At 47.6% G+C, this 22,819-nt stretch overlaps 1 protein-coding gene across 4 annotated transcripts in view; it reads right to left on the bottom strand.

Annotated features, from left to right (window-relative positions):
- Positions 1-22,819, bottom strand: part of SAMD11 (sterile alpha motif domain containing 11) — a 229,184-nt gene that overhangs the window by 34,794 nt on the left and 171,571 nt on the right. For all 4 annotated transcript variants that reach the window (XM_063943120.1, XM_063943121.1, XM_063943122.1 and 1 more), the window contains exon 7: positions 20,033-20,194. In XM_063943120.1, coding sequence (XP_063799190.1) covers positions 20,033-20,194 — 162 coding nt within the window. The remainder of the gene's footprint in view (positions 1-20,032; positions 20,195-22,819) is intronic.

The raw sequence follows: 22,819 nt of genomic DNA, 5'->3' as shown, positions 1-22,819 counted from the left end.
AATGTATCGACACTTGCGGACGAGATAGGAAGCATTGAATCCTGTCCTGAAGCTTCAGGACTTTCTCCTGAGACAAGAACAACCGCTGGTTGTGAGTGTCCAACAAAGCCCCCAGGTGCACCATGCTCTGAGCAGGGACCAGGGAAGATTTCTTCCAGCTGATGAGCCACCAGTGGGCTTGCAGAAACCAGATAGTCAGATCCAGATGGCGTAGGAGAATTTCTGGGGAATTTGCCAGGATCAACAAATCGTCCAGGTACGGTAGGATCCTGATCCCTTGATGGCGGAGTACAGCCGTCATTACCGCCATGACCTTGGTGAAGACTCGCGGAGCCGTGGTCAAAACAAAAGGTAACGCCCGAAACTGGTAATGGAGGTTGCCAACCGCAAACCTCAGGTATTGCTGATGCGATATTGCAATAGGAATATGCAGGTAAGCATCCTGTATGTCCAGGGAGACCATATAATCCCCAGGTTCCAAGGCCAGAACAGTATAGCGAAGAGTTCCTATACGAAACTTGGAGACCCTCACAAATTTGTTCAAGGACTTGAGGTTGAGGATGGGCCGGGAGAACCCATTTGGTTTAGGGACTAGGAACAGCGATGAATAGTACCCCTTGCCTCTCTGAGCCAGAGCCACCTGTACTACCACACCTGTGTCCAGGAGGGACTGTACCACCGACTGAATAGTTTTTGCCTTCACTTGATCCGAAGGGACGTCTGTCAGGCAAAATCGATGAGGGGGACGATTTTTGAAGGATATGGCGTAACCTCAAGTGACGACTTCCCGTACCCAGGCATCGGAAGTGGTCTTCAACCATTCCTGGGTATACCCTAGAAGTCTGCCCCCCACCCTGGGATCCCCCAGAGGGAGGCCCGCCCCGTCATGCGGCAGGGTTGTCAATCTTGGAAGCAGGCTGACCGGCAGCCCAGGCCCGTTTGGGTTTGGGCTTAGTAGGCTTGGAAGTACGAGCCTGTTTCGGGTACGCCTGACCCTTTTCTTTCCCTGAAGGACGAAAGGAGCGACAGGAAGTACTCTTAGCCTTCGGTACCGAAGGAGCAGTACTAGGCAGACATGCTGTTTTAGCAGAAGCTAAGTCAGCCACTATCTTGTTGAGGTCTTCTCTGAAGAGAATGTCTCCCTTAAAAGGGAGCACCTCCAGTGATGTCTAAGAGTCAAGATCCACGGACCAGGACGGCAGCCAGAGAATCCGGCGAGCCAGTATGGACGTAGTAGAAGCCTTGGCTGCCAGAATACCAGCATCAGAAGCCGCCTCCTTAACGTAATGAGAGCCTGTGACAATATACGATAGACGTTGTCTAGCATAATCATAAGCGTTGGAAGACATCTCAATTTCCAACTCCTGAGCCCACGCTTCAATAGCCTCTGCAGCCCAAGTCGCTGCAATGGTGGGCGATGCACAGCACCCGTTAGAGTGTAAATCGCCTTTTAACAACCCTCCACACGCTTATCCGTCGGTTCTTTCAGAGACGTGACGGTAGTTACAGGTAGAGCAGAGGATACCACCAGCCGCGCCACCTGCAAGTCCACTGGCGGGGGTGTCACCCAATTTTTACTTAGCTCCGCTGCGAGGGGATAGCGAGCCAGCATCTTCCTGTGAGGCGTGAATTTCTTCCCTGGATTTTCCCAGGATTCCTGACGTATGTCAACTAAATGGTCAGAATGAGGTAAAACTTGTTTAACTACTTTCTGACGTTTAAACCTGTCCGGTTTCTTAGGGGCAGCATTCGGCTCTGGGTCATCAGTAATTTGAAGAATTAGCCTGATAGCCTCCAACAAATCAGGAACATCCACCTGTGAAACGGATTCCCCATCAGAAGCATCAGGATCAGAATCTGTGGGGTCAGTATATACGCTATCCTCATCAGACGAGGTGTCTGGGATATTGGTAGATTGTGAGGAAGTAATAGCCCGCTTACAGGACCCCTTGGTCTTAGGCAGGCGAGGGTTAGATTTCTGTTTAGACAGAGATTGGTTCAATTGCTGTAACTGAGAGGACAGTTGATCTGCCCACGGCGGATTAACCGCAGGGACCATACGCGGTTGTACCGGCACAGGAGGTCCCATAGGGGGCACAAGTCTAGTTACTAGCATACTCAACGTGGAAAAAGTAGCCCAAGGCGGGACATTTTTGAACCCCCGTTGCTACGGTCCCACTGGGGCGCAAGGAACCCCCGGAACCAGAACCCTCAGCTGCTATATTCTCTTCAAATGTGTCTGCAGCGTCACCACCACGCAATGTGGGATCAGCCCCAGCTCCGTCGCCCCTTGTAGCTGACATATCTGAAAGCTCAATGCGAGGCAACCCAGTACAATAACAGCAGCACAATACCTGACAAGAACCCCCTGTGTAGTGTATGAGCACAAACAGAGAATTCTAGAGGTATATGGTGACTAAAATTCACAGAGAAAAATACACAAGTAGTATATCTTGTGAACCACCTATATTAGAAAATAACCCTGACGCATGTAGCCCCCTCAGGTTATAGAATATAGGGATAGCAATCTGAGTGAGTTACATGAAATGGAGGTCACACAGCAGATATATGCACATAGAGTCACAATAAACAGTTCCAGAAATTATGACATGCAATAAAACTGTACCGGACTAGCAATACAGAGTAATACTAAGTATGGCTATGCAGACAATAGATATAACAATGCACAGTAAATACTGGATGTATATCACAGGGTACTTGTACTATATAACCCTGACTAAATGCACTTTCTTAACTAACACTCAGACATGTAGAATACTGAAGTGTCCTGTAAAATGCACAGCGCTGACATGCACGCGGCTTTACAGAGGATTTGCCCAAACAGTCCCAGGATCAGCTCAGCTTGTCCTAATGGCGCCCAAACGCTGACAGGGAGTGAGGGAGAGAGAGATATGCAGCTCCAGGGCTGGAACATTTACTCTAAATGGCGCCTTGGGGCTGGGGGAGGGGCTACAGGTCAAAGCCTTATCCCCCTGCTGGACTTCACCACCGGGTACTGTTGGCTGTATAATAAACAGTTTTTAATAAAACCGACCTGTACCCTCACCCTGGTAGTCTAGTGGGGTACCTGTACTGCCACAGTGTCCACGCCAGTGCGGGAGGCGTGGGGCGTGTGGGAGGCGGGCTGCGCGGGATCGCGATTTCCCGCGGGTCCCGCCTGGGGGACCCGCTTACCTCCTCCCTGTGTGTGGCCACGTGATCCAGGAGGGCAGCGGTGGTGTGTGTGACTGACGTAGAGGAACTGGAGCCTCCGCTCTAGGTACCCCGCAACCAGGACGCGGGGTGATGGAGCTGCAGCAGGAGATGTCTGACTGACATCTAACACATACAGTGTCTCTGCTGCAGCCCTTGAAGTCTTCATTTATCACTTTAAAAAAGCTCTTCTCAGGGCTGCTGGAGCAGCCCCCCTGTTGTATGCCTGCACTCAATGGCACCAACTACAAAACTGAGCTCCTGTGCTTGGAGGCGGGGTTATAGAGGAGGCGGCGCTATGCATTCTGGGAAGAAGGTCAAAGCTTTCAGCCTGTTGGTGCCTCGGATCAAGATCCTACTCTACACCCCAATGTCATTCCCTTTGGAGCCCAGTGTACCCCGCAGCAGAAAGGGGCGTTATTGTTCAAAAAATTGGGTGTAAACCATCACAAAACAATGTAAATGGCCATGTGGCTGCAATAAATTCAAACATTTAAGTAGTATAAATTCCACTTCATAAAGTTTTACTGTGGGATATTTTAGTTACAGGTGGATACTGGCAGAAAAACATAATAATATGTAAAGCCGCATATCTTTAAAGTGGTATTAGCCATATTCCACTCAGAAGAAATATTGTGATTAGTATTGAGGAAATGAACTGTGCCATTTTACCTATTACCACAATATCCATCAATGTACTAAGAAAAACATTACATTTGTTGTCCACTGGATGCTAGCATGCATCTGTGAAATGGCGTCCTTGTCACAGGTCACTGACTAGGATCAATAACTGTCTCTATAACAGCAATTTAAGATAAAAGATTGATGATTTAGTTCCATTACTCTACGGATACAAAAGATTGAGAATATTTATTACCAGTTATTTATATAGCACACACATATTCCGCAGCGCTTTAGAGACTATTTGGCCATTCACATCAGTCTCTGCCCCAGTGGACCTTACAATCTATATTATATACGCACACACATTCATACTAGGGTTAATTTTGTCAGACGCCAATCAACCTACCAGTATATTTTTGGATTGTGGAAGGAAACCGTAGTACCCGGAGGAAACCCACGCAAGTACGAGGAGAATATACAAACTCCACACAGTTAGGGCCATGGTGGAAATCAAACCCATGACCTCCGTGCTGTGAGGCAGTAATGCTAACCATTACACTGTCCGTACTGCCCTAACAATGGTCAGGACTGAGTATTTTTCTTTACTCTCTGTATGCACAGTACAGTCCACTTTTCTAAATATCATCATGGCAGCTCAGCAAAAATCTGACATTACAGAACTGCCAACCATTGTAAAGTATACTGTATAAAATTATATGTTGATTTAAGAGTGTTTAAAAGCTGTAAAACACTTGTTTGCATACGTCTCACTGCTTGAACTGATAATATTAGTATTGTGTATGTCTGATACAGTATGTTCCTCATTGAACCAACTCCCCTGCGACTCCCTCTTTTCTTTTGACTGTGGCTTGCAAACAAGTATCAACCACAATTTCCTCTGTCAGAGCAACCCGGTAGAATGGCCACTTCAGGCACAAGAGGGTGCCGGGCAGAAACCGCATGCAGGCCAAATGACAAGGGGAAAGACACAGTGGAGAGGATGTGGTACAGCATGCAAGATAACACAGCATGCACTGTACTGGCCAAGAACACAAGATAGCATGAGCCATGGTGCCTGACGTTTACAAGTAGTGCAGCACAGAGAATACCTGGTAATTCTCATAGGTTCATGAATAATAGGAATAATAGAATAACTAGGTGCTTCATCGCGCCCTACGGGCGCTCTTCACACCGTCGCAAGGGGCTACGCCCCCTTAACCCTTGCATGCCTATCTGGGGTTCAATATTTGTATTATATGGAGTATTACCTGCATTCCTTTGTTAGTGGTTAAATATTGCACAATGAAAGGGCGTGCGATGGTGAAGGAGGCGCAGTCCCTTGCGACACCGTGAACAGCACCTGCAGGGCACGATGTACAGAATGTAGCGGGTGCGGGGGGGGGGGGGGACTGCGGATGGCGTCTGTAGATGCTGCGGGTGGAGGGGGGGCAGATGCGGGGGGGCGGATGGGGAAGGGTCGGGAGGTGCTGCGGGTGGTGGAGGGGCAGAGGAGTGGGGGCTGCAGATGGGGGAGGGGTCCGGAGGCACTGCATGAGGGGGAGGGGTGCCACGGGTGGGGGAGGGGCAGGTGCAGGGATGTTACAGATGGGTGAAGGGTTCCGGAGGTGCTGTGGGATGGGAAGGGGCGGGGGTGCCGGAGGTGGGGTAGGGGGTCCAGAGGCGCCGCGGGTGGGGGTGGGGAGGGGCAGGTGCGGGTGGTGCGGCAGATGGGGAAGGGGGTCCGGAGGCGCTGCAGGTGGTGGAGGGGCAGATGCGGGGGTGCCGTGGGTGGGGGAGGGGTGGGTGAGGGGGGACCACGGATGGAAGAGGGTGTCCGCAGATGCTGCGGGTGGAGGGGGGGCAGATGTGGGGGGAGACATATATGGGGGGTGGATGGTGGATGGGGTCTGGAGGTGCTGTGTGAGGTGGAGGGGTGTGGGAGTGGGAGCCGCGGGTGTTGTAGGGGGTCTGGAGGCACAGCGTGTGGGGGAGGGGTGGAGTGCCGCATGTGGTGGAGGGGAAGGTGCGGAGGTGTGGTGCATTGGGGAGGGGTCTGGAGGTGCTGCGGGTACTGTACCTGCCAAAAAGGTAGTTGGAGGGTATGCAGTAACAGGGCCAGGACAGGGGTGACAGGGTCAGAACAGGGGCGACGGGGCCAGGACAGGGGTGACAGGGTCAGAACAGGAGTGACGGGGCCAAGACAGGGGTGACGGGGCAAGGACAGGGGTGACGGGGCCAGGACAGGGGCGATGGGGCCAGGACAGAAATGACAGGGACAGGATAGGGGTGACAGGGCCAGGATAGGGGTAACAGGGCCAGGATAGGGGTAACAGGGCCAGGATAAGGGTGACAGGTCCAGGATAAGGGTGACAGGTCCAGGATAAGGGTGACAGTGACAGGTCCAGGATAAGGGTGACAGGGCAAGGCCAGGGGTGACAGGGACATGACAGAACACAGGGCACCGGAGAGATTGGTATTAGGGACAAAACAGTGGTGACAGACAGATGTGTCTTACCGGAGTCACTGCTGCTGGCTGCTGCTGTTCCACTCCAACCTGTTGGGATCTGCTGCTGCTGGAGACTTGGCATGGCTGACTCTCTCAGGCTGGAGTCCTGCTTCCTCTGCCCATCCGCATCCCTCCCCCCCCCACTCCCCAGTCACACACCGCGGACCTCGCGCGGCTGCCGGGCACTGTGGTAAGGGGAGACTGGGAGTGACTGGTTAGCCCCCAGGAGACGCTGCGGCTGGAGGGAGTCATAGCATGCACGCGGCGCGGACCTCGCGGCTGCCGGGCACTGTGGTAAGGGGAGACTGGGAGTGACTGGTTAGCCCCCAGGAGACGCTGCGGCTGGAGGGAGGAGGGGGTTGGAGCCTGCAAGCAGCGCAGACTTCTGCAGCGCTGCCCGCCGGCTAAAGTGTGTGAAGGAGCTGGGCGCACCTCACTGCGGGCGGCAGCGCTGCAGCTAGCGGTGGGTTGCCGGGGCTGGAGATAACAGAGGCAGTACGGAACCTGCACAGCGGCAGGTGCCCCACAAAACTGCAGCTAAGAACCATGGAGTGTGCCAGAAAGTGACGCTCCTCCACGCCAGAGAGCCCCTGCTGAGTATGCTGATGTGGGGGGTCAAGCACACAGTGAGCCGGTGCCGTCTGTCTGTACGGCATAACCCCTCACATACCACCATACCTCCCCACTGTCCCAATTTTCGCGGAACAGTCCCATTTTTTCTGACCTGATGTCCCACCCGCGGGCCGCAGTGTCCCGCGGTGGGGGGGGGGCAGTTGGGAAGCTCCTGTACTCGCTGTTCTGCTTAGACAGGGGGAGAGGGGGCATCAGGGGGTACGGATTAAGGGGGGGGGGGGGGGTCCGGCAGCAGAGCCGGATTAAGGGTGGGGCCCAGGGGGTACGTACCCCGGGCCCCACAGTTTTAGGGGGCCCCCCGGCTGGAGTAGCTCTGTCCCAGCTCTGAAGCTCCCCGGCCGGCCAGAAACAGCAGCAGCATTGTGCTACTGACTGTAGCACAATGCTGCTGCTGTTTCTGGCCGGCCGGCTGCTGTGTGTTGGCAGGTCTGTGGTGTCGCAGGGAGGCAGTAGCCTCCCTGCTTTCTTCTGCCAGTGTGGGTGTGTAGGGGGGAGCGACCACCCTCTCTGGATTTACCCCTAGCTGAGGGGCCAAAATCCCATTTAAATATAAATTAAAAAATCCGGAATTTGCATAAGGGGGCGTGGCCACGCATCCCGCGATTAGGCCACGCCCCCAAACCCACAGCAGGCACAGGAATGAGATAGGGCTACCCTGTCTCAAGTGCCCTGGGCCCCCCGGACTCATAATCAGAGCGCTGGGCATGCCCCCTCACTGACGAAAATGGGGGAGTGGCTTGCGAGTGTGGTCCTCCCGTAAAGCCACGCCCATTTTAGTTGACCACGCCCCCTTTTGCCGTACGTGTGTCCCTCCTTCTGCCTGAAGAAAGCTGGGAGGTATGCACCCCTGTCTGCCTGAAGAAAGCTGGGAGGTATGCACCCCTGCCTGTGCCATGCCCATACCATCTGCTTCTGCTCCTAGATTTGCCCAGATCTGTGACTCATTTGACTAACTCCGCCCAGTGTTGTGACCCCGCCCAGCGTTAGCAAATGAGGCACAAAGTCACAGATCTGGGCTATTATATAGGAGATGGGAATTTTATGCAACTGCTAAACATATGAAAACTTTCACAGTGTTTGTGTTAGAATAATAAAATAATTATTCAACACCATAGTGGAAGTACCAAACTATAAACTGCAAAGATGAAAGTCTCAGTAAATAAAACTCGACACCACAATAATGTAAGTGCGATAAGTGGAGGGAGACAGGCAGAGGGGCGGGGAAGCCAAGGTGGAGAGGTTATAATGGTATTCCTGCCCCACAGATAAAGCAAGCACTATGACAAGATAGGGCTAAAAATCCCTTCATGCAAAGGAAGCACGGTACACAACTATGACCAACGGTATACTAAAGGATTACCCAAGCCAAGCAGAAGAAGCCTATACATTCCCAGGGAACCACCTCACAAAGTCAGGAACTGACAGGCTGCATGCTTATGAATGGTTCAGTTCACAAAATGGCTGCCTCCACAGGTTATAGCTGCTGAATACACAAGGCAAAATAACATTGTTTGCACTGTAAATTGCTGTAGCTAGACAGTGGTTAGTGTGCAGCCACTGGAGCTAAGTACTTGCAGTGTTCCTGCTACTTCTGTAGACATGTCACTTAACTCTTCTGTTATCATTGACAGCCCTGCACGTGGCACCCTGACTCAGTCATATGATGCCCTCATGTATGTGCAGGCGGGCAGGCTGTATCTCTGACAGCTGGGAAAATCACATGGAGTGACACTTTAAGCCCAGGAGGCTGTGGGCAAAGCCAGGATCAGAAGACAGGATTAATATCAGACAAGAGAAAGCAGAGATAAAATTCTTCACGGATCTGCATTTATATCCCACTGCCGGGAAGAAAGAACAGAGGCCGCACTTTAAATATTAGTCCTCTCTATCTCGAGGTCACATCAGCAGGAGTTTAACCATTCACCGATTAAAAGCTAGTTGGAAAAGGCTATTTATTTTGGGGTGCTTTGTTCAGGCTAGCTGAAGAGTTGTGAGTGCCTTTTGCTGTCCTGCTCGCTCCTAGATCGCTGTATAAAAATAAAGAGGCTTAGTTGCACGATTTAAATCAAAAGATTAAACCATGATTTAAATCAAAACGTTCAAAAACTACAACTTTTGCTTAGAAGGAAATAGAGGTGTAGGCGGGGGCAGTCTTTTTTTTTTTTTTTAGCTCAGTTGGGGAGAATAATGGATTGTGTATAGGAGATTCAATCAAGTATATACTACTAAGTGATGTATGCTTGAATACTATGGCAGACTGTTTGGAGTCCTCTGAAAAACTGGCCCATTCTTGTTAGAGTATGTGATGAAAACAAAGATGATATCCCACAAGATATTATTAACAAAGTTAATAACTTTGGTATTAAGTGGAGTGCTGACGATTATTTGGCTCGACTGAAACCTGTAGCTGTAGCCCTGGATCGTGTACAAAGACGCAACTGCACAATCAGGGCGGGATGTACTAATGTACATCGCCGCCCATCGCCGCCCTGCGCCACGATGCTGATCGCATATGTACTAACATATGCGATCAGCATTGCGGAGGACAGCTCTTCCGATAAGAGCTGTCCTCCGCGATGCGCAGCGGCAGCCTGACTTCCGGGATTCGGCCCCAGAAGTCAGTCTGCGCATGCGCGGGGTGACGGTGGCGGCCGCAGGGCATGCTGGGAGGGATCCGATCGGATCCCTCACACAGCGCCGCGGAGAGAAGCCCCATAGGCTTCTATGGATGTACGCCAGCTAAAGCTGGCGTACCCCGCCGCGGCGCTGACCTGGCGGCCGGGGCTTAGTACATCAGGAAATGCGGTAAACAGGGAGTTTACCGCATTTTCTGTTTAGTACATCCCGCCCTCAGTGAGGTTGTACAAGTGTGGAAGAAGCTGTTAGATGATCTTGAAGAGATTGGACACCACAGCAATGTAGTAAAAGATGACAAAGACAAGAGCTAACATTGCACTCACATATGCCCACTTGCTGGCTAATATACTTGATCCTAGGTACAGGGGTAAAAAGCTTAGTCCTGCTGAAATTGAGACTGCTATAGAGTTTGCTCATGTCAATAATCGTCAAATTATGCCTGTTATCATCAACGTTCGTGCATCCATGAAACCATTTGCACCATACATGTTTGAAGTGGACACTTTACGCCAAGTATCTCCTCTAGCCTGGTGGATGTCCTACACAGCTCAACTTCAGTTAGACACTTCTGTAGTAAATCTTCTGAAGCAGATGTTCACCGCAGTTTCATAAAGTGCAGGAATTGAAAGGAGTTTTTCAACATACGGTTTTGTACAATCCAAAACACGCAACAGAAATGAAAAAGCAGCAAACCTGGTTCCATGTTGCAGAGCCTTTTCTGTTGAGGACAAACGTGAGGACGTGGACAAAGACATATACTGTACATCAGCCGTGGCCAACCTGTGGCTCTTGAGCCGCATGCGGCTCTTTCTTTATTCAAATGTGGCTCCCGACATTCAGTCACCTGACCACAACAGATCCTGGAAACTGGTGCACTCCAACCAGACACACAGCAGCACTACGACGACGACTGAAAACTGAGGGAGCCAGATACTGGGCTGTAGTGACATATGAGGGTGGGCTGGAGTGACACAAGGGGCAGCTGGCTGGAGTGACACAGAAGGATCCTGATAGGAGAGACATAATGGGGGTGCTGGCTGGAGTGACACAGGAGGGTGCTGGCTGGAGTGACACAGGAGGGTGCTGGCAAGAGTGACACAGGAGGGTGCTGGCAAGAGTGACACAGGAGGGTGCTGGCAAGAGTGACACAGGAGGGTGCTGGCAAGAGTGACACAGGATGCTGGCAAGAGTGACACAGGATCTGGCAAGAGTGACACATTGACACATGGAGGAGCTGAAGTGTATTATGTGAATATGGCTTTTTCAATATATTTTATGTGGATCTGGATTTTTTAATTATTTTATGTGGAAGTGTCTTTTTCAATGTATTTTATGTTGATTCTGGCTTTAAAATGTATTTTGTGTGGATCTGGCATTTTCATTGTCTTTTATACCAGGAGTGTGGCCTAGCAGGCACAAAGTCACACCCAATTTTTGCACAAACGCCTTCGGCTTGATGTCGGCTCTTTGATGTACCGAACAAGATTTTTTGGCTCTTTGTCTGACTGGTTGGCCACCCCTGCTGTACATCTTTGACTCGGACTCAAACAACTAATTGAGTGAAATTCAGAGCCTAATTGTAATTCTTGATGAAACTATTTAGTGTGTATTTATTCTATTACTATGCTGATTTTGTTACTGTTCTCACTTCAAAATTTGATCATGCATTACTAAAACAAGGTGTAAACATCTAAAATGAAACAGTTTACAAAAAAAGTTAATTAAAAATCCTATTTAAATCACAAAAATCTTATTTAAACCAATAAAAACGGATTTAAATCAAATAAATGTGTTTTTTTTTAAATTATATATATGAAAAAAAATAATAATAATCATATTTTTATGCAAACCTGCTCAGTATTAGTGATAAGAGTGCAACAAATCGCTGCCAGTAAGAGCATGAGGGAGCAACCTGAGTGATAGCAGGCGTGCTTAACATATTCGAGGACCCTCTTGATAGTTAGATCACTGCCTGGCGAGTAACTGGGCTTGTTTAGGATAGTCCAACTACAATGGATTCTTCCATATTCTTTAATACATAGAGCAGAGTTATTACAAATACAGACTCTTCTCCATAACAAAATCTGAAGATAAGCACCCTGCAAACCTGTAGAAGTCACACTAGGAGGCCACCCTCCTTATCACGTCACAACCACTTTATTTCCTGATACCACTTTAATACCGCTTTCATCAAGTCATCCTTTTTGTGGTGAAAGAGGCTGCGTTCTAACATAGCATGGAATGCCTCTAAATACACTGCCCTGTAAAATACAACATGTTTGTTGTAGTGTCCTGCAAAACTAGGTATAATGTTGTGTCTACTAATGCTACTGTAATTTGCAGGGAACACCTGTCTTCTCCTATCGGCTGGGGCACACTGCTCCTCTGCAAGCACCACTGCCTTGCTCCTTAACCCCACATGGCCTTGTGGAAATCTCACCAAGCATGAAGGCACATGACACTACCAATGAGGAATTTGCACTGCACCTTGGCTGAGGTTCTATATTATCTAGATAGAACTATTCTCTATACCTCAACATAAACACCATCATGTATTTAACATTAAAAAATGCTCCAAATACCTTTGAAAATCCCATTTTATAGATTGTACTTTATGAGTAGACCCAGACCCTTTTGTGACAGAAATTTAACTCTGAAAAGTAGTAGCAGGAGCACTATAAAGAGTATGTTCTCTCTAAATATATATATACTTGCATTTTTTTATTTTATTTTCCCTCCACCTTTATTTGAATGTACATAGTGAAACCAAACATTAACATAAATGTAATTTTAAATCCTCCTATCACAAGCTGCTAGGGTCTATTTCTTATCAAGATTTGTAGCCTGAGACTCACGAAACGGGGGTAGATAATTGTTTGTATCCCCTACATGGCTAATGACGTGAGGCGGTCTCTCCTCACTACTAACCAAGCTGCGATCAGATAATCCCTTACTATCTGTACATCCCTTCCCCCTCCAGCCTAGTACGTTTTAATAAATCAAGGCCACCCCTTGACTCTCCGTCACAAATGAGAGTAATGATTTTAATAAATCAAAGCCCTAACGGGTTAGTGGAGCTGTGGCCTTGATTTATTAAAATCTGTGCTTTGAATCTCAGCCCTGTCCCTGTGAAAACAGCTGGTGTTACTTAAAGTGACAGTGTCCCCATGAACATGGCTGCAGTCACCACTTTAATAACCTCTGTTGCTCAGATGTGCAAGTATAGCAGATCTCTATTTGAAAAGGATAAGGCTGCAAATTCCTGTTCGCAGATTCCAAAATATAGAAATCCATAGAATGATGGGTGGAAACTTGGGGTTCCTAAGAGTTAACAGTCCAAGGAGAATAGCCCCTATTCCTCTATCACACAAAAGACTGCTTACTTTCTCTTCTCATTATAATCCCTAAAAATTGTGTTTCAAAAACCCAATTCAATGAAGTGTTTTTGCCAAGCATTAGTGTGGTATTGAAATTAGCCATGGTAATTTACCGCAGCTAACGGACTCGCCGGTGGCTATCCTATTACAGTGGCAAACGCAGGATTTGCATGGGGGGGTTTCCAGAACTGGGTGGAGCCAATCATGGGAATGGGGACTGAGGTGACCCAGTATATGCTGGGTCCGTAAAACTAGTGTGTGTGTATATATATATATATACACATACATACATATACACACACACACAAATACGGAAAGGAGGAAGCAGGCAAAAAGTGTATTCAACAACACATCTACAGGACCTCTAGTGTTTGTAAGTATTCCATATTTGTTCCGTATTTGTAAGTATTTGTTTCAAGAGGGCATCGGTGCTTACTATGGCCATCAGTGGGAGTGCCGATCCACCTCCAGATACATATATATATATATATATATATATACACACACACATACATATCTACACACACATATATATATATATATATATATATATATATACACACACACCGTATATACACACACATACATATTAAACATGCATATATATATACATACAGTACTCGGCTACTGTATATACACATGTATATATATCATGTGTGTGTGTTTATATGTATGTATGTATATATATACATGTGTATATATGTATGCACATGGATATATATGTACTATAATTAAAATAAAGTAAACTTTTACTAAGCACGTACAAGTGCCACCAGGAAGACAGCAGGCTGCAGAGGACGCTAGACAGCCATTAATAATGCTCATGCAGCAAAAAGAAAAAAGAAAAATAAGAATTTACTTACCGATAATTCTATTTCTCGGAGTCCGTAGTGGATGCTGGGGTTCCTGAAAGGACCATGGGGAATAGCGGCTCCGCAGGAGACAGGGCACAAAAGTAAAGCTTTTACAGGTCAGGTGGTGTGTACTGGCTCCTCCCCCTATGACCCTCCTCCAGACTCCAGTTAGGTACTGTGCCCGGACGAGCGTACACAATAAGGGAGGATTTTGAATCCCGGGTAAGACTCATACCAGCCACACCAATCACACCGTACAACTTGTGATCTAAACCCAGTTAACAGTATGATAACAGAGGAACCTCTGAAAGATGGCTTCCTAAACAATAACCCGAATTAGTTAACAATAACTATGTACAAGTATTGCAGATAATCCGCACTTGGGATGGGCGCCCAGCATCCACTACGGACTCCGAGAAATAGAATTATCGGTAAGTAAATTCTTATTTTCTCTATCGTCCTAAGTGGATGCTGGGGTTCCTGAAAGGACCATGGGGATTATACCAAAGCTCCCAAACGGGCGGGAGAGTGCGGATGACTCTGCAGCACCGAATGAGAGAACTCCAGGTCCTCCTTTGCCAGGGTATCAAATTTGTAAAAATTTACAAACGTGTTCTCCCCTGACCACGTAGCTGCTCGGCAGAGTTGTAATGCCGAGACCCCTCGGGCAGCCGCCCAAGATGAGCCCACCTTCCTTGCGGAATGGGCCTTAACAGATTTAGGCTGTGGCAGGCCTGCCACAGAATGTACAAATTGAATTTTGTTACAAATCCAACGAGCAATCGACTGCTTAGAAGCAGGTGCACCCAACTTGTTGGGTGCATACAGTATAAACAGCGAGTCAGATTTTCTGACTCCAGCTGTCCTTTAAATGTATATTTTTAAGGCTCTGACAACGTCCAACAACTTGGAGTCCTTCAAGTCGTCTGTAGCCGCAGGCACTACAATAGGCTGGTTCAGGTGAAACGCTGATACCACCTTAGGGAGAAAATGCGGACGCGTCCGCAGCTCTGCCCTTCGAATGGAAAATTAAATAAGGGCTTTTATAAAACAAAGCCGCCAGTTCAGATACTCTCCCGGCCGAAGCCAGGGCCAGTAACATAGTCACTTTCCATGTGAGATATTTCAAATCCACATTCTTTAGTGGTTCAAACCAATTGGATTTGAGGAAATCTAAAACTACATTTAGATCCCACGGTGCCACCTTAGGCACCACAGGAGGCTGTATATGCAGTACTCCTTTGATAAAAATCTGGACCTCAGGGACTGAGGCCAATTCTTTTTGGAAGAATATTGATAGGGCCGAAATTTGAACCTTAATAGATCCCAATTTGAGACCCATAGACAATCCTGATTGCAGGAAATGTAGGAAAACGACCCAGTTGAAATTCCTCCATCGGAGCACTCCGCTGCTCGCACCACGCAACATATTTTCGCCAAATACGGCGATAATGCTTCGCGGTGACTTCCTTCCTTGCCTTTATCAAGGTAGGAATGACTTCTTCTGGAATGCCTTTTCCTTTTAGGATCTGGCATTCAAACGCCATGCCGTCAAACGCAGCCGCGGTAAGTCTTGAAAAAGACAAGGACCCTGCTGAAGCAGGTCCCTTCTCAGAAGTAGAGGCCACGGATCGTCCGTGACCATCTCTTGAAGTTCCGGGTACCAAGTCCTTCTTGGCCAATCCGGAGCCACTAGTCTTACTCCTCTTTGCCGTATAATCCTCAATACCTTTGGTATGAGAGGCAGAGGAGGAAACACATATACCGACTGGTACACCCAAGGTGTTACCAGCGCGTCCACAGCTATTGCCTGCGGATCTCTTGACCTGGCGCAATACCTGTCCAGTGTTTTGTTGAGGCGAGACGCCATCATGTCCACCATTGGTTTTACCCAACGGTTTAATAGCATGTGGAAAACTTCTGGATGAAGTCCCCACTCTCCCGGGTGAAGGTCGTGTCTGCTGAGGAAGTCTGCTTCCCAGTTGTCCACGCCCGGGATGAATACTGCTGACAGTGCTATCACGTGATTCTCCGCCCAGCGAAGGATCCTGGCAGCTTCTGCCATTGCCCTCCTGCTTCTTGTGCCGCCCTGTCTGTTTACATGGGCGACTGCCGTGATGTTGTCCGACTGGATCAACACCGGTCTTCCTTGAAGCAGAGGTTCCGCCTGGCTTAGAGCATTGTAGATTGCTCTTAGTTCCAGAATGCTTATGTGAAGAGACTTTTTCAGGCTCGACCACACTCCCTGGAAATTTCTTCCCTGTGTGACTGCTCCCCAGCCTCTCAGGCTGGCATCCGTGGTCACCAGGATCCAATCCTGCATGCCGAATCTGCGGCCCTCCAATAGATGAGCCTCCTGCAACCACCACAGAAGGGATACCCTTGTCCTCGGCGACAGGGTTATCCGCAGGTGCATCTGAAGATGCGACCCTGACCATTTGTCCAACAGATCCCTTTGCATGGAATCTGCCGAAAGGGATTGCTTCGTAAGAAGCTACCATTTTTTCCCAGGACTCTTGTGCATTGATGTACAGACACCTTTCCTGGTTTTAGGAGGTTCCTGACCAGGTCAGATAACTCCTTGGCTTTTTCTTCGGGAAGAAAAACCTTTTTCTGAACTGTGTCCAGAATCATCCCCAGGAACAGCAGACGAGTTGTCGGCATTAATTGGGATTTTGGAATATTCAGAATCCATCCGTGCTGCTTTAGCACCTCTTGAGATAGTGCTAAACCCATCTCTAGCTGTTCTCTGGACCTTGCCCTTATTAGGAGATCGTCCAAGTATGGGATAATTAATACGCCTTTTCTTCGAAGAAGAAATATTATCTCGGCCATTACCTTTGTAAAGACCCGAGGTGCCGTGGACAAACCAAACGGCAGCGTCTGAAACTGATAGTGACAGTTTTGTACAACGAACCTGAGGTACCCCTGGTGTGAGGGGTAATTGGAACGTGGAGATACGCATCCCTTATGTCCAAGGATACCATAAAGTCCCCTTCTTCCAGGTTCGCTATCACTGCTCTGAGTGACTCCATCTTGAACTTGAACTTCTTTATGTACAGGTTCAAGGACTTCAGATTTAGAATAGGCCTTACCGAGCCATCCGGCTTCGGTACCACAAAAAGAGTGGAATAATACCCCTTCCCTTGTTGTAGAAGAGGTACCTTGACTATCACCTGCTGAGAATACAGCTTGTGAATGGCTTCCAAAACCGTCTCCCTTTCTGAGGGGGACGTTGGTAAAGCAGACTTCAGGAAACGGCGAGGTGGCTCTGTCTCTAATTTCAACCTGTACCCCTGAGATATTATCTGCAGGATCCAGGGATTTACCTGCGAGTGAGCCCACTGCGCGCTGTAATTCTTGAGACGACCGCCTACCGCCCCCGAGTCCGCTTGCGAAGCCCCAGCGTCATGCTGAGGCTTTTGTAGAAGCCGGGGAGGGCTTCTGTTCCTGGGAAGGAGCTGCCTGTTGCTGTCTCTTCCCTCGTCCTCTGCCTCGTGGCAGATATGAATAGCCCTTTGCTCTCTTATTTTTAAAGGAACGAAAGGGCTGCGGTTGAAAGGTCGGTGCCTTTTTCTGTTGGGGAGTGACTTGAGGTAGAAAGGTGGATTTCCCGGCCGTAGCCGTGGCCACCAAATCCGATAGACCGACCCCAACTAACTCCTTTACGCATCGCCTGTCCACTGTCGTGTCCATAAAGCTCTTCTGGCCGAAATGGACATAGCACTTACCCGTGATGCCAGTGTGCAGATATCTCTCTGTGCATCACGCATATAAAGAAATGCATCCTTTATTTGTTCTAACGACAGTAAAATATTGTCCCTGTCCAGGGTATCAATATTTTCGATCAGGGACTCTGACCAAACTACCCCAGCACTGCACATCCAGGCAGTCGCAATAGCTGGTCGTAGTATAACACCTGCATGTGTGTATATACCTTTTTGGATATTTTCCATCCTCCTATCTGATGGATCTTTAAGTGCGGCCGTCTCAGGAGAGGGTAACGCCACTTGTTTTGATAAGCGTGTTAGCGCTTTGTCCACCCTAGGAGGTGTTTCCCAGCGCTCCCTAACCTCTGGCGGGAAAGGGTATAAAGCCAATAACTTCTTTGAAATTAGCAGTTTTTTATCGGGGCACCCCACGCTTCATCACACACGTCATTTAATTCTTCTGATTCGGTAAAAACTACTGGTAGTTTTTTCACACCCCACATAATACCCTGTTTAGTGGTACCTGTAGTATCAGCTAAATGTAACATCTCCTTTATTGCCAAAATCATATAACGTGTGGCCCTACTGGAAAATACGGTTGATTCGTCACCTTCACCACCGGAATCAGTGCCTGTGTCTGGGTCTGTGTCGACCGACTGAGGCAAGGGGCGTTTTACAGCCCCTGACGGTGTTTGAGGCGCCTGGACAGGCACTAATTGAGTGTCCGGCCGCCTCATGTCGGCAAACGACTGCTTAAGCGAGTTGACGCTATCCCGTAATTCCACAAATAAAGGCATCCATTCTGGTGTCGACCCCCTAGGAGGTGACATCCTCATATTTGGCAATTGCTCCGCCTCCACACCAATAACGTCCTCATACATGTCGACACACACGTACCGACACACAGCAGACACACAGGGAATGCTCTATACGAAGACAGGACCCACTAGCCCTTTGGGGAGACAGAGGGAGAGTCTGCCAGCACACACCAAAAAGCGCTATATATGACAGGGATAGCCTTATGATTAAGTGCTCCCTTATAGCTGCTTTTATATTAATATATTGCCATTTATTTTGCCCCCCCTCTCTGTTATACCCTGTTTCTGTAGTGCAGTGCAGGGGAGAGACCTGGGAGCCTTCCTGACCAGCGGAGCTGTGACAGAAAATGGCGCCGTGTGCTGAGGAGATAGGCCCCGCCCCTTTTTCGGCGGGCTCGTCTCCCGCTATTTAGTACATTTAGGCAGGGGTAAATATCTCCATATAGCCTCTGGGGCTATATGTGAGGTATTTTTAGCCTTTTTAAAGGTTTTCATTTGCCTCCCAGGGCGCCCCCCCCCCAGCGCCCTGCACCCTCAGTGACTGCCGTGTGAAGTGTGCTGAGAGGAAAATGGCGCACAGCTGCAGTGCTGTGCGCTACCTTAAGAAGACTGCAGGAGTCTTCAGCCGCCGATTCTGGACCTCTTCTTGCTTCAGCATCTGTGAGGGGGCCGGCGGCGTGGCTCCGGTGACCATCCAGGCTGTACCTGTGATCGTCCCTCTGGAGCTTCATGTCCAGTAGCCAAGAAGCCAATCCATCCTGCACGCAGGTGAGTTCACTTCTTCTCCCCTCTGTCCCTCGTTGCAGTGATCCTGTTGCCAGCAGGAATCACTGTAAAATAAAAAACCTAAGCTAAACTCTCTAAGCAGCTCTTTATGAGAGCCACCTAGAATTGCACCCTTCTCGGCCGGGCACAAAAATCTAACTGGAGTCTGGAGGAGGGTCATAGGGGGAGGAGCCAGTACACACCACCTGACCTGTAAAAGCTTTACTTTTGTGCCCTGTCTCCTGCGGAGCCGCTATTCCCCATGGTCCTTTCAGGAACCCCAGCATCCACTTAGGACGATAGAGAAAATATATTATTTTTTTTTGGTGGAGGGGGTTTCTGGGTGCTTGGAAATCCCCTCCCCCCCCCCCCCCCCCCTGGGTGCGCCACTGCTATTAGGCACTTTTTATTTGGTTTCTCCTCCCTGTGTGTTTCCGTATGAAAACAGGTAACTGGTCACAGGAAGAAAAAAAACGGCTATAATTAGATACCCCAATAATGACCATCCGGCAAAAATAAATTGCAAAAATTGCCCATTTTTTTTGTGTGTGGCCAATTACCAAGGCTAATAGGATAGCCCCCTTATTATCGATGGAAATACTGGGTCAGATGTATTAACCTGGAGAAGGCATAAGGAAGTGATAAACCAGTGATAAATGCAAGGTGATATGGGAGCTGATTGGCTGGTGTGTTTATCACCTTGCACTTAACACTGCTTTATCACTGGTTTATCACTTCCTTATGCCTTCTCCAGGTTAATACATCTGCCCACAGTGTCCTATTTGCACATGATACTGGTTAAATTAAGTTAGTTCAAATGATAAATGGGATACTTTTGTGACCTAACCAAGTTTCAGCAGTAGCATAATGGCACCAATTTTAGGAGAAGTCTTACCACTGTGAGTAGGGACTGCCATACTGTTTGCCAGCTGGTAGAGCCGCTGTTGTTGCTCTTCAAAGCTGCCATGTTCGTTAAGCGCTGACATCATACGTCTGTAGTGCTCCTCGGGGGTCATTTGAGCCAATGGCTCCTCCAACAGAGGAGTCTGGGAGTTTTCTATAGAAAAATATTTAAAAAAAACGTAATCACCTTTGTGCACAGAAAAAAACAATGATAATAAAAAAATAAAAATGTATACACACACATTATATATATATATATATATATATATATATAAATAAATTTATTTATTTATATTTCCTCATAACCAAGTTCGTAAATGATTTACAAGTTCTCTATTCAAATTAGCTATAACAAAATATTATCCCTACAGAAAACCTCTAACATGCATACACACCATGGATAGAGGTGCCACTATCAGAGGCAATCGCTGTAATTGCAAAGCACTAAATTACAATGTTTTAAGGTTATTAAAAATAGTGGTTAGATAGCAAACCTTAAAATGATTAAATATTAAACCGTCCCCAGCACAGAGTTATATCATTTAATTGCAACATTTTCTAAGATGGATCTGATGCAGCATTTCCAAAACAGAGATGGTATTTCCACAAGCCCTGCCCCCATTTGTTCTCTGGTTACATATATACATGTCCGAGTTTGTGAGAATATTATATATGACACAATATTCTCCCGCAACACCTGCACCAGAGACCTCATTCACTATAAGGCCAACAGTACAGGCGCACACCTGGGCACAGAAGCTAATCAGAGATGCCTCTCCAGACACCCCCGCTTGTCTATTTATAGCATTCTGTCACCTGTACTCAGTGACCTTTCTGGAAATAGGCATAGTCAGCCTTGGGTAAAACATAATTACATCAATATAGACAGGAGTGTGACACTTTCAGGGCACGAAACAAAAAAAAAAACCCTCACACTTTTCTATAGGCAGCACACAATGGTTTACTGTAAGATTTTCACTGTGAAATGAATAGAGACAAATTACTTTGACTTCGCAAGCTGTCAGTGACTGCCACTGGGGGAGGAATGCTAATGGTCGGCAAGTGACGCCAGTCAATCAGCTAGCCCTGGTCTGTTATCTTTAGCAGCCCCATTTACCATAAAATGTATTATGTTAACAGGTCCTCAGCTGCCACCCAGTATTGTGCTTGTAACTGTCCTGTTACCAAAAGAGAGTGCGGTCTGGTAGACAACGTCAAACTCAGGGATAGAAGTGGTAAAAGATCAGCTGATGCTGAATCAAGGTTAAAAGGGGTACTAAGGTCAGCGGATGTGCCAGGAAACTATGGTCAGGAAGAAAGCCAAGTCCAGCAATGTAAAATCGAATAACTAGCAGTACGCAGATCATGAAACAAAACTCAGACTGGACATCAGAGTGAATGCAGACCTACTAAAGACACAATATGTATTTTCCCCCCATGTCTTTACTTTGGTTTCTTTTAGGCCACTTCTTTTTCCATATTAGTGAGTCTGATGGGCATCAGCATTCATTTCCAGAGGAGCCCATGGTGAATGCCATGGATGCAGTTAGGAAGCTTTTCACCTAGGACAGTGATGGGGAACCTTGGCACTCCAGCTGTTGTTGAACTACACATCCCAGCATGCCCTGCTACAGTTTTGCTATTTGGCCATGCTAAAACTGTAGCAGGGCATGCTGGGATGTATAGTTCAACAGCAGCTGGAATGCCAAAGGTTCCCCATCACTGACCTAGGCCATTGGCTTGAACAGGATAATGACTTCCTGTTTGGTCACAGATTTTTTTTTAAACAGATTGAACCTGTTTGTAAAACGCAAGTCAAAAACACACCGAAATGTGGTTTATATGCACTATAACTAGTGTTTCAAGATGCAATGAAAAAATAAAAATTTCACAACAGCCGCTACTTTGTCCACCTCACATATAATCTGCTCATCCTGTACTAAGGTAGGCATTTTTGTTTATTATTCTTAGAAAACCTTAATGCGGAACAAAAAACAATGCACCAACAAATTACTGAAGGATTTATTCCCCCCAAAATGTATATGATTCACGATCAAGGATGATCCCCTATTATAAGCAGCAACGCAAAGGTTAGTGACGATGAGAACAGGCGACAATACACATTATTTCTTAAGTAATGTGTCATTAGGAAGGATTATAAATATTAATGAGACATGTTGTTTTGGGGAGATTACACCTTTGCTGACACAGAGATCCGGGGTTTGCCTGTAAGCATACAGGTTCACAGAATAATCTACTCATATTTCCGGATTATAGGAAAGAGAAAACATCATTAATTAGTGAGTAGCCAGACAAAACCCAATCTAGAGCTTTGAGTGGACTCAGCCCTCACTAATACCAGGCTCATTGCGGCTTTTCTGTGTCTGCCCTGGTCATTACCAGCTAATGTGGCCAAGCACTGGACATTGATCCAGACAAATCTCCAGTAGGCACCAGCGAGGCAATGTACAGACCAGACAGCGGCATCTGTCTGTCTGTCTTTCTCCCCTCTGACTTGCAAAAAGAATTATCTGGTGACTGAGGCAAACCTACTGTATTCATAACCAGCTAATTAGCAATTCCTGTACAGTCCTGTTAGCAGCATGAAAGGGTGAGCGGGTTACAGGCTGGACAGACAGTAGAACTCTCCATCTCCTGATGTGTTACGCTACACCTCTGGCTATAACCTTACATACTGTGTAACTAACTTGGGTATCATTCATTGCTTCAGTACAAAGACAACAAATAGTAAAATGCACCACAGCAAACATTATAGCGC

This window comes from Pseudophryne corroboree, chromosome 10 (assembly GCF_028390025.1).
Source record: "Pseudophryne corroboree isolate aPseCor3 chromosome 10, aPseCor3.hap2, whole genome shotgun sequence".
Lineage (NCBI taxonomy): Eukaryota > Metazoa > Chordata > Amphibia > Anura > Myobatrachidae > Pseudophryne > Pseudophryne corroboree.
This window is presented reverse-complemented; position numbering and strand designations above follow the sequence as displayed.